This window comes from Miscanthus floridulus, chromosome 7 (genome assembly GCF_019320115.1).
Source record: "Miscanthus floridulus cultivar M001 chromosome 7, ASM1932011v1, whole genome shotgun sequence".
Lineage (NCBI taxonomy): Eukaryota > Viridiplantae > Streptophyta > Magnoliopsida > Poales > Poaceae > Miscanthus > Miscanthus floridulus.
The window spans coordinates 2,988,376-3,005,410 of NC_089586.1; the positions used below are offsets into that span (position 1 = coordinate 2,988,376).

Consider the following 17,035-nt stretch of genomic DNA (forward strand, 5'->3'; position numbering starts at 1 on the left):
ATGGAGCCTCTTCTTGAATGTTCCCCTCTATGATCGCCCGGCAGTCAGTGGTTTTGAGACGGCGCGGCGGACGAAATGCTGTTTATTTTTGCACGTCGGGGACGATTCTCTTAAAAATGTTTTAGTTGTATAGATAGAATAGATAGAGATAGAGATTGCCTATCTGTATATTACATACTCTTTATACTCGTCATTATCATGACTCTTTATTGTTCTAATTACTGAATATAAACACCTAATCTTCTCAAGTTGAAATACAGAAATGAAACATCGTCTAGTCGTCAACCTATCTATTTAGTTTAGGCTGGCTTGAGATCAACAGGACACGGCCAGCTTCCGGAAACGCGCAGTTTGACCTCTACAAAAGCTTCCAATTTTATGCCGACCAATGGGAGCATGAAACCTATGTTTTTCTATTAAATAGAATTGATTCATGTAAAATTTCTACACGGTTCCCATGGTCGAAGCATGCCCAAGTGAACAGATCAATAGAAGACCATCCCTCTCACGCATTGCGGCACATACACCTAGAGGCATCGCTCCAATCGTCACGCATGACATTCGACCGGCGGCGTTTGAAGCGAGTAACAAAAGTTGTGGACGCCATCGAGACGTGTGGTCGCCCCATAACGCCGGCAACCGAGCGCAATTCGCCCCCCATTTCTGCTGACGCGGCGTGCGCTTGGACTTCCATTGCACCAACCAGAGTGAACAAACGACAAGTGCCGTCCGTCCGTCCGTTGCATTTGGCACGCAGGTTGAGGCAGCTGACGCGGCTTGCTTGTTGAGAGAATGAAAGAAAAAGGGCACTCGCCAAAGTCGCCATGCTTGCTGGCAGATCCGGATCTGCACACCATGCCCTCTCATGCCTGCCGGACAACGGGTCGGCAGATCCAGTGGCCCTGTTCGCTTATGCTGAAATTTGGCTTATGCTGATGCTTATGTTGAAATATTGTGAGAGGAAAACACTGTTCCATGGCTTACGCTGATGTTTATGTTGAAATAGGTGGTAGTTGTAAGCTGGAAGTCACAGGGTGATTCTGCTGCCACATGTTGGCATGGATGCTTGGATAGGATATGTAATGCAATATAAGGCGCAGAAACGGATACTAAAGTCATCATATTTTTTTTTTCTCGAACCCACAGGACTCCTGCGCACTGAGAAGGTCACTGGGAGTACAAGATAGTTGCAGCCTTGCAAGTGCCCACTGAGAAAATGAAGAAACTTAGTATCATCAACCATATAAGACACGGCTTGGAATGGAATGAAGGATCATCAACCGCCTTGGAACGGATTGATGGATCTCCCAGAAGTTCATCAGGATCAGAAACATGTTAAAAGGAAACTAAAATTGATCACTGTACATTAACATGTCGATCGTATCTCTGTACACAGTGTCCCAGCAACTGAGTTAACTTATACAGTTACACATATCTGCAATTGATCTCTCTCCACGTCAAATTAAACGCTTGTTCCACACACACACACACAAAAGACAAAAACAAAAACTATATATTTTGTTGGTTAAAACGATGGTCTATGATATTACTATATGCGCTACAAAGTGTAACTTGTGACCCACATTTTAAACATCTAGAACCTGGCTGCTGACGAGCTCAGCCGTCCCAAAGTTCTTAGAAGCCACAGTGGTCCATACCACATTTTCTTCAGATACTGCGTTATCTGAGTTATTCTGCACTACAGCCTGCATAACTTGAAGAGTGTTGTTCGCGGCCTTTGTTATAACATGGAGCCTTCCACGGAGACCGGCGAGTAAATAAGGGGCCTCTGCGTCAGTGAAATCATTAACTGGAACTTGTGGCGAGATAGTTACCCACGTGTCCTCTTCGGAGTTGTATCTTTTTATCTGACCACTGTCCAAAGAGCTGGAAGGCTCCAGGGTGTAAAGTTTGTCATTGATCACAATACCCAATTTTGTGCCTGCCTGTCTTGCTGGCCATCCGTCGCCGAGACCATCAGGCATTGTTGACCAAGCATTAAGATCTGGGTCATAGATCTCACCTCCGATGTCAAAAAAGAAGGGCCATGAGTACAAGCTCTGAGGAACATACAACTTTCCCTTGTAGGGTGCCATTCCTGTGGCGATAGGCTTAAGCACATCGATCAAGAAAGCTGTGGGGAGTACCTGTGCTTTTGCGAAAGGCATTTCTGGTAGCTCACTCCACAGTCTAGTTTTGGGATCAAACGCCTCAGCTGAACGCAGAGGAAGCAAGCCATTCCGACCCCTACTGACTCCACCAACTACATATAACTTGCCATTCAAAAATGTTGCCTTGCAGAAAGCCCGTCCTGTGATCATTGGGCTCACTTCCTGCCACAAATTGAGAAAAGGGTCGTATCTCCAAACGCAGTTCAGGGCAACAGCTTTGGAAAACCCCCCAATGACATACAAGTAACCATCAGCAACACCAACTGAACAACCACAAAAGGGCATCTGATCCAAACTGTTCCTGCGCCAAAACAAGCTCCTCACGAAATCAGCAATCCTAATGCTTGATCCCATGACATTCCACATCCGGAACCCAGAAGATGCCGTCCTATTGGATTCCTCCTCATTGACGAAAGAAGGCATCGGTGCCAACCTCTGCCATTTTTGAAACACTGGATCGAGGGCATACCAATGGAGCTTGTTTGCCTCAACCTTGGTCAGTACATACAACCATTCTTCACTTACGCCAAGCTCTTTCCTCAGCTGGGAAAGTTCAGAACCTATGATTGCTGCCTTCCAAGCTCGGCAAACCATCTTCAAGTTAAGGTAATGGATCCGCGGTAACCTTGCCAGAATCTGGAGTGAGAGCTCATCAGGAAGAGTTGGAATTATCCTTGGGTTGGACCCATACTCATAAGTAGATACCTTCACCCTCTTATTAGGATATGTCCCAGATGTCTCATGCTGATCCATAGACTTAGCCGTAGTACTTGGCGCACTTAGAATGGAGCCCATCTGAACTTGTTTTCTTCAAACCAAATAGTTGAAGCAGTCTTACATCTTTAATCCATCAATAGTTGCTGAAACAGGGTTTGAAAATAGGAGCTCTATGAGCTTCAATATAAGTCTGAGATAAATATAGTAGCAAAGCTCAAGTCTAAAATGTGATTAATATGCCACAAACATTTAAAAAGCATCATAAAAAGGATTTCCAACAAAGCGAGCAAATACTTGAAAATGAACACATCCTGCAAATCCAAGTTTTTGAGAAAGTCAACATCACTGCCACACAATGTGTGTTCACAGGTTTGCCAGTCGCATCATGGCATGTGGCCCTAGGCTCCAACTCCACAGGTCATTACTGAGACAATGAGGGGCAAATCCCCACATACACCAATAAACAAGAAAGAGATTGTAACCATATGGAATGTTGGCTTGGGCAACATTGAAATAAGAAAAAATATCAATAGCATATATATTTCATTTTATCGACTATTTCTACCCCTATGTAGGGACTCAAACCCAAAAAAAAAAAATCTCAAGCAGGAGCATGAATTTAACTTCAAAATCTCCATCTCCCCCAAAGAAAAAAAAACGCCCACGGTCCTAAAATTCATGACCCATCTAAATATCTAATAATAGCAAAAGGCTCGAATTTGACAGAGCACGGTACGTGTTCTGCCAAACCTAAACAAGGCGGCTAATTCATCGATCCCTGAAGAAATTAGAAATTAAAGATGATCTGCGCGGGACCCAGAATGGTTTTCCATGAATCAGACGAGAATTGGAGGTTGACCGTGGCCGGGCTTACCGCGGGAGGAAACGGCAGGGCGGATCTCCGATGGTGCTGAAGGAGCAGAGGAGAGGGCGAGCAGACAGCAGCAGATGATCCCAGGTAGGGGTAGAGGCGTAGAGCCCGTGGCGTCGAGCGAGCACGACCCGCGCCGCCGTGTCAGCAGGCAGTAGAGGCAGGCACGCAAGGTAGAGAGGGCGAATGCTGAGGACGGCACAGAGAGGGGCGGGCCGGCGCGGCGGGGTGGGTGGACACGGGTTGGTGGAATCCGGGAGGGGAGGAGGGATCAGAGCCAGAGGCGGAGGCGGACTTCGCGTGCGAACGGCGCCTCGCCGTACTCGTGTACGCTACTCGGAGTGGAACCATGTGGACTTCCTGGACCGGACGGTTCGGGGTCGGTGGCCTGGCCCGCTGTGGCGCTATCGGCGGCCCAGTTTGGCGTCTGGACTTGGCTTCCGCTCCGTGAGGGAGTTCACAACGCTGCTGGTCTCTCTACCGGCACCATTTGTTACCTTGCTGATTCTCAAAACAACACCAACAAAAAAAATGTTTCCTTGCTAACATGTCACTACTTTAATGACTCCGTCCAACATGATGTAATAACCATGTAATCCTTTGCTGGACTAACAGGACCAGTTCCGAATATATCCAGGTGGGGACACCCTCCCCTAAGTTGCTTATATTAAAAATATGTATTTTAACACGGAAGGAAAGCATATCAATTTCAATATCTATCTAATATTTAAAGAAGAAAATCTTCTCACCCACATTTTTATTTTGATAAATACACTCAAACGAGTGTCACGTCAAATATATTGCAAGGAAAACAAGGGCTAGTATAAAAGATGGACAATAAGACAGAAAAACGACCTATAAAAAATAAGAGTACATCAGATAGCAAATCGGTCGTCTTCCTCCTTCGGACCTCCACTGCCTGCCGGAGTTTGAAGATCGCACTGTGAAGACAGCAAAAAAAAGGGACGTATGCAAACACCCTCGTCAAACAAGGCTTTAAAGACCGAAAAAGTCACTCACCGCTGACGACGAGGTCTAGTATACACTAAAAGAACATCGGTGGGAGAAAACTTCCAAAGGACGCAGGCTTACAATCCTTCACCCTCGTAACAGCTTGTTGAAGATGTGGGACCTTGCGGTAGAACGGACCAAAAGAAAAAGTTCGAGATCGCATCAATGAAAGCCAACCAACTTATTCCTTTGATACTCTCCCACATTTATGGTCTGCCAGTCTATTCCACCATACCTTACTCTTCTCCGTTCACATCTCTCTTGTTTTCCACATTTTTCAAATCCATACCTAACATGAGGTCACGTTTTCGATTCAAAACCAGCGCAATCCAATTCAACACAAGATCACGTTCAGTACGATGAGTGTCTAGTCACAATACAAAGTTTGATTTTAAAATGTATTAGAATAATTAACACGATCATTGTACACATCGATCTCCAAACTACAAGACTACAAGTTGTATAGGTGACTGCGCAACAAGATATGGCATATGTTTGCTCCTAAAAACCAAAGTGTACTTGTGAACAACCAATGTCCCAACGGTGTTCCAGAGGTTCCCCTTTTAGCACCGAGACCGTCCTGATTGCGTTTGGTCCGCCGGCTTGGTGGAGACGTGGAGTACTGGAGGTCTGGAGTGGATAGCAATTAGGGGCCAAAAACGGTTCACGGTGAAAAGCCTGTCTGTCTGAATGCACCAGAACCTCCAGAGCCGGAGACCGGGGCGGGGCATCGGCCAGCGCCAACACGATTGTCTCGCCACGGGCCGTTAGCTTCGCGCAATCGCTCGTCCATGGCGCCACTCGGTGGCCGTGGCCGTCACATCCCTGCCAGCTGCCGGCATCAGCAACAGGAGATAGCTCTTCAGCAATCAGCAGAACGCATGAAACGCTTCAGTGCTCAGCTTCTCCGATTGTCCAACACGGGGGCAGGGCACCATCATCACTTATCTGAAACCAACCGCGCTACATCCGGCGTCTTTCTTCTTTGCCGCGCCGTCCTCGAGCATCCGCCAAGCCTCGGCAACACCATCCCACCTCCCGCCCGACGCGTACAGGTGCGACAGCAGCACGTACGGCGAGCTTGTCGCCGGACCAAGCGCCAGCAATCTCTCGGCAACCCTCCCGCCGACGTCCGTGTCTCCATGGACCCTGCAGGCGGAGAGCAGGCTGCCCAGGACTACGGGGTCGTCGCGGAACGCCGATGCCTGGACATGTCCCTCCCTCAGCTCTCGGTGAGACGCCGTGTGTTTGGCCCATGGAGTAGAAATACTCCATGCCTGGGCTGACCAGTCCGGCATGGTTGCACAGCTAGAAGGCCAGTGAATGTGATCGAGTCCGGAGCCATCCCAGTTTCCTTCATCCGATCAAAGGCGTTGATGGCTTCCGTGGCATGGCCTTGTTTGTTGAACCCAGAGATCAGTGTGTTCCAAGAAAGCAAGTTGTGATCTGGCGATCGATCAAACACGCGAGCCGCAAACACCATCTGACCACACCTTGCGTACATGCTCATGATCGCATTGCTCGCAGCGACATCAACATCATCCCTGCTTCTGATGAGGTGGCCATGAACTTCACTGCCATGCCGGAACAGAGAGAGCTCCCCACGAGCAGCTAGCGCGCTGGCGAACGTGAAGTTGTCAGGGCAAACGCTTGCATCCACCATGTCCTTGAAAAGCTTGAGCTTCCGTGTGGGCACCACGCTGGGAGTGTGCAGCGATGTAGGTGTTCCAAGTGACAGCTGTCAATTGGGTCTTGATCCGCGCCCTGATCAGGGCGCCCAATCCTAACTATGGTTGATGACCACCTCCACATTGCACAGCGTCATAAAAAGAAAGGTGGAGGCCGGGGCACAAGGCACGAGGTTCACCTGAGCCACCAGACACCCCATCTACATCCTAAACCCTAACCGATCTAGAGAGGGGGCACTACGAGTGACGGGAAGCACCGCCACCGGCTTCACCCTGCCTCTGCACCGCCGCCCTGCGACTGCGCCTTCACCGAGTCACCACCGCACCTCCACCGTGCACCAGCGATGGCCAACTCGTCTTCGTCGAAGGCGACCGATGGTTTGCGTCTCCGCACCCCTCTCTATCTCTCTCTGTTTTCCCATTACTAGTATATGTTCTATGGTTCACTATTTATCCCAAATGTCTGTTAGACCCGGCTGATCTACACCTAGCCGATCCTATGTATCTATCAATGGTATCAAAGCCTGGTCTAGATATAGATCTAGTCTTTGTGGTAGAAATCACGAAGAAAACATAAGGAGGAGACTCGATTCGAATCGGATTGAAACCCCATCTAAAACCCTAACCCTAACTCTAACCCTAACCCTAGATGGATGGACGGAGAAGGGGGAAGACCTACCCGGTTTCGCGCCGCCGTCGCCACCGCCGTGCGCGGGAAGATGCGCCTGCCGCGGCCTCGCCGACACGCGGGGGGAAGCCGAGCCGCGCTCGTCGCCGTGCGCGCGAGCCTCGGCTGAGGACACCGTCACAGGACCGCTCGACGGTGGCGCGCTCACCCACTGGGGAGCGCACGCTCCGGCGAGGGGACCCGCGGCGGCGCCGGAGGGATCTAGGGTTTAAGGCAACTCCATCGCAGCGCGTGTGGGGGCGCAAAGAGCAAGCGACGGGAAGCACCGCCACCGGCTTCACCCCCGCCTCTGCACCGCCGCCCTGCGACTGCGCCTTCACCGAGTAACCACCGCCCTCCACCGTGCACCAGTGATGGCCAGCTCGTCTTCGTCGAAGGCGGACGATGGTTTGCGTCTCCGCACCCCTCTCTCTATCTCTCTCTGTTTTCCCATTACTAGTATATGTTCTATGATTCACTATTTATCCCAAATATCAGTTAAACCCGGCTAATCTACACCTAGCCGATCCTATGTATCTATCAATGGTATCAAAGCCTGGTCTACATGTAGATCTAGTCTTTGTGGTAGACACCACGAAGAAAACAGAAGGAGGGGACTCGATTCGAATCAGATTGAAACCCCACCCGAAACCCTAACCCTAACCCTAACCCTAGATGGATGGACAGAGAAGGGGGAAGACCTACCCGGTTTCTCGCCGCTGTCGCCACCACCGTGCGCGGGAAGATGCGCCCACGCGCTGCCTCACCAACACGCGGGGAGAAGCCGAGCCACGATCATCGCCGTGCGCGCAAGCCCTGACCGAGGACACCATCACAGGACCGCTCGATGGCGGCGCGCTCACCCACTAGGGAGCGCGCGCTCCGACGAGGGGACCCAAGGCGACGCCGGAGGGATCTAGGGTTTAGGGCAACTCCACCGCAGCGCGTGTGGGGGCGCAAAGAGCAAGCGACGGGAAGCACCGCCACCGGCTTCACCCCGCCTCTGCACCGCCACCCTGCGACTGCACCTTCACTGAGTCACCACCGCACCTCCACTGTGCACTAGCGATGGCCAGCTCGTCTTCGTCGAAGGCGGCCGATGGTTTGCGTCTCCGCACCCCTCTCTCTATCTCTCTCTGTTTGAAGAGCACTTAAATTTTATTTAGTAAATTATGATATTATTATTTTTCTGACCAACGTTGATAATAACAATATTATAATGTTTATTCATAAGTTTTCCATACATTAATTCTATTTCTGTCCAACGGTGATGTAAAATTAGTGTATAAGAATGTTGTATGTTTTAATTTTGACCAACGTTAAATTAAACCATGCAATTATTATGTCATATTTTCTCACTATCTCTGACGGTGTTTTTCAGGACTCAACACAATGACATTTATCTCGTACATACCACCTCTTAAAGGGGGCAACTATAGGGTATGACGAGAGAAGTATGAACTAGCACTTACGCTTTCTGAAAATGACCTAGCGCTTACCTCCCCATGTCTTACTGAGCTAGTGCACCCGGTAAGGGAAGAAAATGAGACTGATGCTGATTTCACTGCTCAGCAGCGAAATCATGCAGAAGTGTAGATGAAATATGATCTCGAACATAAGAAATGGGACATTTCAAACCGCAAGTGCTTGATGGTGGCTAAGTCCACAATTTCATATGTTATAAGGGGATCTATCCTAGATTATGATGCTGCCACAGAGTATCTTAAGAAAGTGGAGAGTCAATTCACTTGCTCTTTAAAGGCTTATGCTAGTACTTTGATCAAGAAATTATTCAATGAGAAATACACTGGTGGCGATATCAGAAAGCACATATTGAAGATGAGCAACACGGCTTCGAAGCTAAAGTCAATGGATTTGGGGCTCAAGGATGAGTTCCTGATTCATTTAGTTTTTGCTTCCTTGCCCAAAGAATATAAAATTTTTGTTGTGAATTACGACATGCAGCCCGATAAATGGGATATAGAGAAGCTCATTGCAATGTGTGTTCAAGAAGAGGAGAGGCTGAAAAGCTCACAGGGTGACTCTGCTAACCTTGTGAAGGACAACAAGAAGAAGAATTTCAATAAGAATACCAAACCTCATGGGAAACCCCTCAGACTGAGCACCATTAGAAGAACAACAATACCCAATTTTAAAAGGATCAATGCAAATGGTGCAAGAAACATGGACATTACTAAAGGGACTGTCCAGACTTTCTGAAGAGCCTTCTAAAGAGAGGTGAGGATATCATTACATTCATAGATGAATCCTTGTTTTTAAGTTATGCAAAATCTACTTGGTGGATTAATTCAAGAGCAATTGTTCATATTGTAAATTCATTACAAGGATTCCGTATGAGGAGGACCCTGCAAAGAGGAGAAAGAAGAATTAAAGTTACAATTGGAGTTGAAGCTAAAGTTGAAGCCATTGGAGATCTTTCTCTAGAATTAGATGATGGTTTTAGACTTCAGCTTTCAGATATTTTTTATCTACCCTCTTTACATAGAAAATTGATAAGTGTTTCAAGATTAGATGATGATGAATATGATTGCCATTTTGGTAATGGCAAATGTCGGATTGTGATTGATAATAAGTGTGTTGGTCTTGCCTTCCGATAAGATAAGCTTTATTTATTATCACTTTTTTGAGAATGTGAATGATGCGAGCACTGAGAGTGAGAATGCTTCCTCGTCTATGAATACAACAAGTAAGCAGAAGAGAGTGTATGATGTATCTTCGAAATTATGGCACCGTCGTTTAGGCCATATTTTGAGGGAGAAAATAGAGCGATTGATTAAGAAATCAATTCTTTCGCCTTTAGAATTTTTAGATTTAGAACAATACATTGATTGCATAAAAGAAAAATACATTAAGAAAATAAAGAAAGATGCCAAACGAATTGCAGAAATTTTAGATATAATTCACACAGACATCTATGATCCTTTTCCTATGAAGAGTGTGGATGGTTATGATTCATTTATAATATCCACAGATGATTATTCTCGTTTTGACTATATTTATCCAATTAAGAAAAGATCGGAACCATTGGATAAATTTAAGATATTTAATGCTGAAGTAGAAAATCAGCACAACTTAAAGATTAAGGTGGTAAGGTCCGACCGTGGAGGAGAATACTACGGTCGACACGCCTCATATGACTAAGTTCCTAGACCCTTTGTAAGGTTCTTACAGGAAAATGGCATAGTTGCCCAATATTCTACATCGGACGAGCCTCAATAGAATGGAGTAGCTGAAAGGCGCAACCATACCTTAATGGATATGGTAAGAAACATGGTAAGTTACTCTACCCTACCGATAAGTTTATGGATGGAGGCGTTAAAAACAGTCATTCATATTCTTAATCGAGTGTCAAGCAAGTCGGTGCCCAAAACACCGTATGAGTTGTGGACAGGAAAGGAACTCTCACTTAACTATTTACATGTGTGGGGTTGTTCAGCTAAGGCAAAAGTCTTTAACCCAAACATAGAAAAGTTAGACTCCAAGATAGTCAGTTGCCATTTCATTGACTATCTAGAAAAGTCAAAAGGTTACCGCTTCTATTGTCCTAACAAACAAACGAAGTTTGTAGAAACAAGACATGATGTGTTCTTGGAGGATGATATGATCAGAGGGAGCATGGTAGCCCGAGAAATTAGTTTTGAAGAGAAGTGGGTATACATGCCCACTCCGATGGTTCAGGAACCATTATTCACGCTACCTGTTGTTGCTGTACCAATAGTGCAAGACACTATAGTAACAACACATGTTATTAGTTCTCCTGTTACAATAATAAATGAACATGAGGAACCTGTCGTTTAGGATCCCATAGAACCCGTTGTCACACATGAGGAAGAGCAACAACCTCATATAGAACAAGCATCATCTAACGAGGCCCCTAGAAGGTCTCAAAGAGTTAGGAGATCAGCCATTCCTGAAGATTATAAAGTTTATGAATGTGAGGGATTTCAAATGGAGGGTGGTCCCACCTCATTTGAAGAAGCCATGAGAAGCGCTCACTCATCAAAGTGGCTTGAAGCCATGGAAGATGAAATGAAATCAATGAAAACCAACGGTGTTCGAGACTTAGAAACAATTCCTAAAGGAGCCAAGACAGTAGGCTGTAAATGTGTCTACAAAACCAAACATGACTCCAAAGGGAATATAGAAAGATTCAAAGCGCGATTTATGGTGAAAGGCTTCACGCAAAGAGAAGGTATAGATTATAATGAGATATTTTCTCCAGTCTCATGTAAGGATTCTTTTAGAATCATAATGGTGCTTGTAGCACATTATGATTTAGAATTACATCAAATAGATGTAAAGACGACGTTCCTAAACAGGGATCTAGAGAAAAATATTTACATGGCACAATCGAAAGGTTTTGTTATGAAAGAAAAAGAACGTATGGGATGCCACCTGAAGAAATCCATTTACGGATTAAAACAAGCTTCAAGACAGTGGTATTTGAAGTTTGATAGTACAATAAGAAAGTTTGGGTTTTAAGAAAATGTAGGGGACAATTGTGTTTATGCAAAGTTCAAGAATGGGAAATATATTTTCCTAGTCTTGTATGTGGATGACATCTTGCTCGCTAGCAGTGATGTTAATCTACTACTAGAAACAAAGAAGTTCTTGTCCGCGAAGTTTGATATGAAAGATCTCGGTGAAGCTTCGTTCGTCCTAGGAATAGAGATTCACTGAGATAGAGAAAATGGGTTTTATGATTATCACAAAAGGCATACTTACAAAAAGTTCTAAAGAAATACAGTATGCAAAATTGTAAGTCTTCGCCTGCTCCCATAGTCAAGGGCGATAGATATGGGGAATTTCAATATCCTAGGAACCAATATGAGATCGATCATATGAAAGCGGTTTCATATAGTTCAGCTGTCGGAAGTTTACAGTATGCTCAAGTGTGTACTTGCCCTGGCATAGCATTTGTTACCGAGTTACTTGGCAGATATCAGAGTAATCCAGGAATAAAACATTGGAAATTAGTAAAGAAAGTTTTGCGTTACCTGTAAGGTACGAAGGGTCTCATGCTAACGTACAGAAGATTTGATTCCCTGCACATAGAGGGGTATACAGATTCTGATTATGCGAGAGATGATAGAAAGTTCACGTCAGGATACATATTCACTCTCGTAGGAGGAGCTATATCATGAAAAAGCTCAAAGCAAACCATCACTACATCGTCCACAATGTATGTCGAGTTTGTAGCCTATTATGAGGCCACAATACAGGTGAATTGACTGAAGAAATTTATGCCCGGGTTGAAAGTGGTAGACGACATACATAAACCACTCACGTTATACTGTGATAATAATCCAGCAGTATGTTATGGTCACAACAATAAATCAAGTGGTGCTGCCAAACATATTGACATAAAATATTATGTTATGAAAGATAAAGTCCGAGGTCATATAATTAGTCTTGAGCATATAAGAACAGAAAAGATGCTCGTGGATCCGCTTACAAAAGGCTTACCACCCAGCGTGTTCAGAGAACACTTAGCCGGCATGGATTTAAGGAAACACCTATGATTCCTAGACAATGAGGGCCTAGTTGAGAATCTATTTCAAAACAGAGAGGTGCATTATAACTGTTTAATCTAATAGCAACAGACCATGACGATGAGGCACGCTCTATGCTCTGATCTATGATGGAATGAGAACAAGATAAAGTAATTTAAGTTTAAATCATAAGGTGAGATCGAGAGGGAGAATGTTAGATTGATCCCACCAGTTTGACCTAATGGCCAATTGGGCCTTGATCCGCGTCCTGCTCGGGGGTACCCAACCCTAACTATGGTTGATGGGCCCCCGTCACACAGCACCATAAAAAAAGAGGTGGGGGCCGAGGCACAAGGCACGAGGTTCACCTGAGCCGTCAGACACCCCACCTACATCCTAAACCCTAACCGATCTAGAGAGGGGGCGCTGCCAGCGATGGGAAGCACCGTCACCGGCTTCACCTCGCCTCTGCACCGTCGCCATGCGACTGCGCCTCCACCACGTCACAGTCGCGCCTTCACCGAGTCACCACCGCACCTACGATGGCCAACTCGTCTTCGTCAAAGGCGGCCGATGGTTTGCATCTCCGCATCCCTCTCTCTATCTCTCTCTGTTTTTCCATTACCAGTATATGTTATAGAATTTACTATTTATCCTAAATATTAGTTAGACCCGGTTGACCTACACCTAGCCGATCCTATGTAACTAGCAACAACATCCTTCTCTTCCGCAGACAAGAACACCTGCTCTGCCTCGGCGATCGTACCATGTTTGGAGTACATGCCCAAGATGACAATGCCCACAAAAGCTGTCACGTCCAGCCCAATCTTGACAGTGTCACAATGCAAGGCTGCTGCAATGCCAGAATTCTCCAAATTGCTGCGGATCACAAGAGCGGCAGCGTACGAGAACCTATCAGGATGCAGCCCACGCAGCTTCATAAGGTCCAGTTTAGTTCCTTTTCAAAATGCTAAATTTTTCGAGATTCTCCATCACATCAAATCTTTAGACACATGCATAAAGCATTAAATATAAATAAAAAACAAAACTAATTACACAGTTTAGACGAAATTCACGAGACGAATCTTTTAAGTCTAATTAGACTATAATTGGACACTAATTATCAAATAAAAAAAACGCTACAGTGTCATTTTGCAAAATTTTTCACCATCTAAACAGGCCCTAAGCCTGAGCACATCCAAACCCATCTCCGGTTGGGAGCTCGCTGCCAGACCTGAGATCAGGGCGTTGTGCGATACGAGATTGAGCTCGAAGAGCGTCCTGAAGACGTTGTACCCTGCCTCGTAGCAGCCGCACTTCATGTACATGGACACGACCGAGTTGGCCACGAAGGACGCGCCTAGGGACCCGCTCTTGACGGCGTGCGCGTGCACCTGCGCGCCCGCCGCGAGCGCCTGCAGGGCGGCGCAGGAGCGCGCCACGCTGGCGTATACGTGCTCGTTCGGCCGCACGTCTCCCATCCGCGCGAAGAGCTCCAGCGCCAGATCCGGCCTCCCTGCCTGAGCGCAACCGGAGATGAGCGCTGACCAGGAGACGAGGTTCCGGCGCGGCATTTCACCGAACACCCTCCGCGCGGCCTCGAGGAGGCCGGACCTCGCGTACGTGACGGTGAGGTGGTTCGAGAGGAAGACATCCGCCGCGTGGCCGGCTTTGGTGGCGGCCGCGTGCGCCGCTATGGTGGCATGGGCGCGTGAGCTGGTGGTGGCGCCGTGGAGGATGAGAGACACTACCCATCGCAGGATCATGTAGGTACTACAGCGTTGAGACTGAAGATAGGGATGCTGGGCTTTGCGTTGCGGTCTTGCCCGGGCCTTCCGGATCCGGGATAAATTGAAGACCAATCTGAGTTTTGGCACAAGAAGAGACTCCAATTGTCGGCCATCACAATTGGTCCACATTTTTTATTCCCTTCTTCTCTCATTTCTCATCTCTCACAGCTAAAAACGCTAGAGAGTGGACATATTTTCGTGCGACAATCGAACTTGGGGGCCGTCGTTCTGCCTCCATGCGTTTCCATCTCCGCGCGCTCCCCCGCTCGCGCGGTGGGCCCGGTCTCACGCGGTCTGCCCTCCCCCGCACGACGATCTCGTGATAGATGGCGTCGCAGGATCGCTCGCTTCCCCGGGCGACGATCCCGCATCCAATCACGCAGCACCCGTTCCCGCCCGGCCACCCCGGCCAGATCCATCACGGTCGTGCTATACTGCAGCCTCTCCACGGCCGGCCCGACCATCGCCCGCCCGCGCCATCATCAGGCCCTGTCGCCGCCGGATCCCCGCCGCAGTGAAGGGGATGCGGAGTTGACGGAGGCGGCGACAGCGCATAGTGCGCCATCTGCCTGGCGGAGTTCGAGGACGGCGAGTCCACGCGTGTGCCGCCCCAGTGCGTCCACACGTTCAACGCTGCCGGCCTACCTGCGGGACAACGAGTGCAGCCACCGCCACTACCGCTGCGAGTGGCCGCTCCCGCAAGTGCTGCTCTCCGCCTTCTCCATCGAGAACGAGACCCTCAAAGTCTGAATGTACGTAAACTCTCTCTGCCCTACCCTCCTTAATTAACGGTTCTATATATATTGTTGTTTGTTCCAATTGATGTTAGCTACGTTGGGAGGAACGGGATATCGATTTTGGCCGTGACTCTGATTGCAATGCGTTCAATTGTTTGGTACATGAGATTTCTGGGCGTTTATTTCCTGCTTGTGCATAATCCTTGCGTATGTTTCAGAATTAAGATTCATTGTTATGGATTGGCGAAATATATTGAATTTTGTAGTTTCATTCTTTTAGCCGGTTCAGGAACACGTTTGGAATCAGAAAAGGTCAGCTTCGTAGCCCTGACAGTCTTTGTTCTTTTGGTTCTTTTCATTTGCATGTTGTTGAATGCAAGTACATCAACCAGTTCAGAGAAAGCAGGACACTGACTTAACTTAGCATCCCTCCTACTCAATTTGAAGTCTTTCTTCACGTCAGTTAATACATTTTCATTACATTTAGCATAACATTAGAAAAACAGATAAGTTCAGAGTTAACATTCAAACAATTGCCCTGCTCCAGACTGTCTTCGCCAACCTGCAGGAAGTCTTCCTTGGCACCAAGGTCGTCGTGCTCTTCCTCATTGTGCTGCTCACCATCGCTGCCCAATGCACACACTTTGGCTAGGTATGTAGTATGTGTGTCATGTTACACTTCATTCTAAATTATAAAATATTTGGTGTTTGCGTAAGGGTCCTTGGTGGAAACTGAAAGGGGAGACGTTAGAGGTATTTAGGGAAAGGGTTATCAAAGGGGGCTCTTGGAAGGAAGAAGACGACATAAACAATATGTGGGACAAGATGGCAACCAACATTCGGAAGGTAGCCTCAGAGGTGTGTGGAGTAACCAAAGGAAAGGGACGTGAGGCTAAAGATACTTGGTGGTGGAACGAGGAAGTCCAAAAGGCTATTAAGGAGAAGAAAGAATGCTATAGACGCTTGTACCATGACAGGAGTGTGGACAACATAGAGAAGTATAAGGTGGCAAAGAAGACTGCAAAGCGAGCTGTAAGTGTGGCAAAGGGTAGAGCGTACGAGGATCTTTACCAACATTTGAGTACGAAGGAAGGAGAGAAGGACATTTATAGGATGGCTAGGGTTCGTGAGAGAAAGACATGGGACTTCAACCAAGTTAAGTGCATTAAGGATGAAAGGGAGCATCTCTTGGTAAAGGAGGATGAGATCCGACATCGATGGCAAGAGTATTTTGACAAATTGTTCAATGGTGAGAATATGGACACAACCTTTCAGTTGGATGACTCTTTTGATGACACCAATAGGCGCTTTGTGCGGAGAATCCAAGAATCTGAGGTCAGAGAGGCGTTGAAAAGGATGAAAGGAGGTAAGGCGATGGGACCGGATGGTATCCCAATCGAGGTGTGGAGATGCCTCGGGAACATAGCTGTAGTATGGTTAACCAAGCTGTTCAACCATATTTTTCGATCGAACAAGATGCCTGATGAGTGGAGGAGAAGTATATTGGTACCGATCTACAAGAATAAAGGGGATATTCAAAGTTGTACAAATTACCGAGGAATTAAGTTTATGAGCTATACTATGAAGCTATGGGAGAGAGTTATCGAGCATCGCTTGAGAGCAATAACGCGGGTCTCTATGAACCAATTTGGTTTCATGCCCGGAAGGTCAACCATGGAAGCCATTTTCTTAATAAGACAAGTTATGGAGTGGTATAGGGAGAAGAAGAAGGACCTACACATGGTTTTTATTGACTTGGAGAAGGCTTATGATAAAATACCAAGGAATGTTATGTGGTGGGCGTTGGACAAACATAAAGTCCCAACGAAGTACGTTGGGCTCATTAAGGACATGTACAGCAATGTTGTGA

At 46.9% G+C, this 17,035-nt stretch overlaps 2 protein-coding genes across 2 annotated transcripts; both read right to left on the bottom strand.

Moving 5' to 3' along the window:
- Window positions 1-1,333: 1,333 nt before the first annotated feature.
- Window positions 1,334-4,065, bottom strand: LOC136462368 (F-box/kelch-repeat protein At1g22040-like). Its single transcript, XM_066461475.1, has 2 exons — window positions 3,763-4,065; window positions 1,334-3,031 (listed from the first exon to the last, which is right to left on the bottom strand). The coding sequence occupies exon 2, from the start codon at window positions 2,964-2,966 to the stop codon at window positions 1,587-1,589; it is 1,380 nt and encodes a 459-aa protein (XP_066317572.1). The 5' UTR covers window positions 2,967-3,031; window positions 3,763-4,065; the 3' UTR covers window positions 1,334-1,586.
- Window positions 4,066-5,714: 1,649 nt separating this feature from the next.
- Window positions 5,715-14,404, bottom strand: LOC136462622 (pentatricopeptide repeat-containing protein At1g15510, chloroplastic-like). Its single transcript, XM_066461693.1, has 4 exons — window positions 13,873-14,404; window positions 13,419-13,596; window positions 6,264-6,470; window positions 5,715-6,078 (listed from the first exon to the last, which is right to left on the bottom strand). Exons 1-4 carry the CDS (start codon window positions 14,402-14,404, stop codon window positions 5,715-5,717), a joined length of 1,281 nt encoding a protein of 426 aa, XP_066317790.1.
- Between the last annotated feature and the right edge of the window lie 2,631 nt (window positions 14,405-17,035).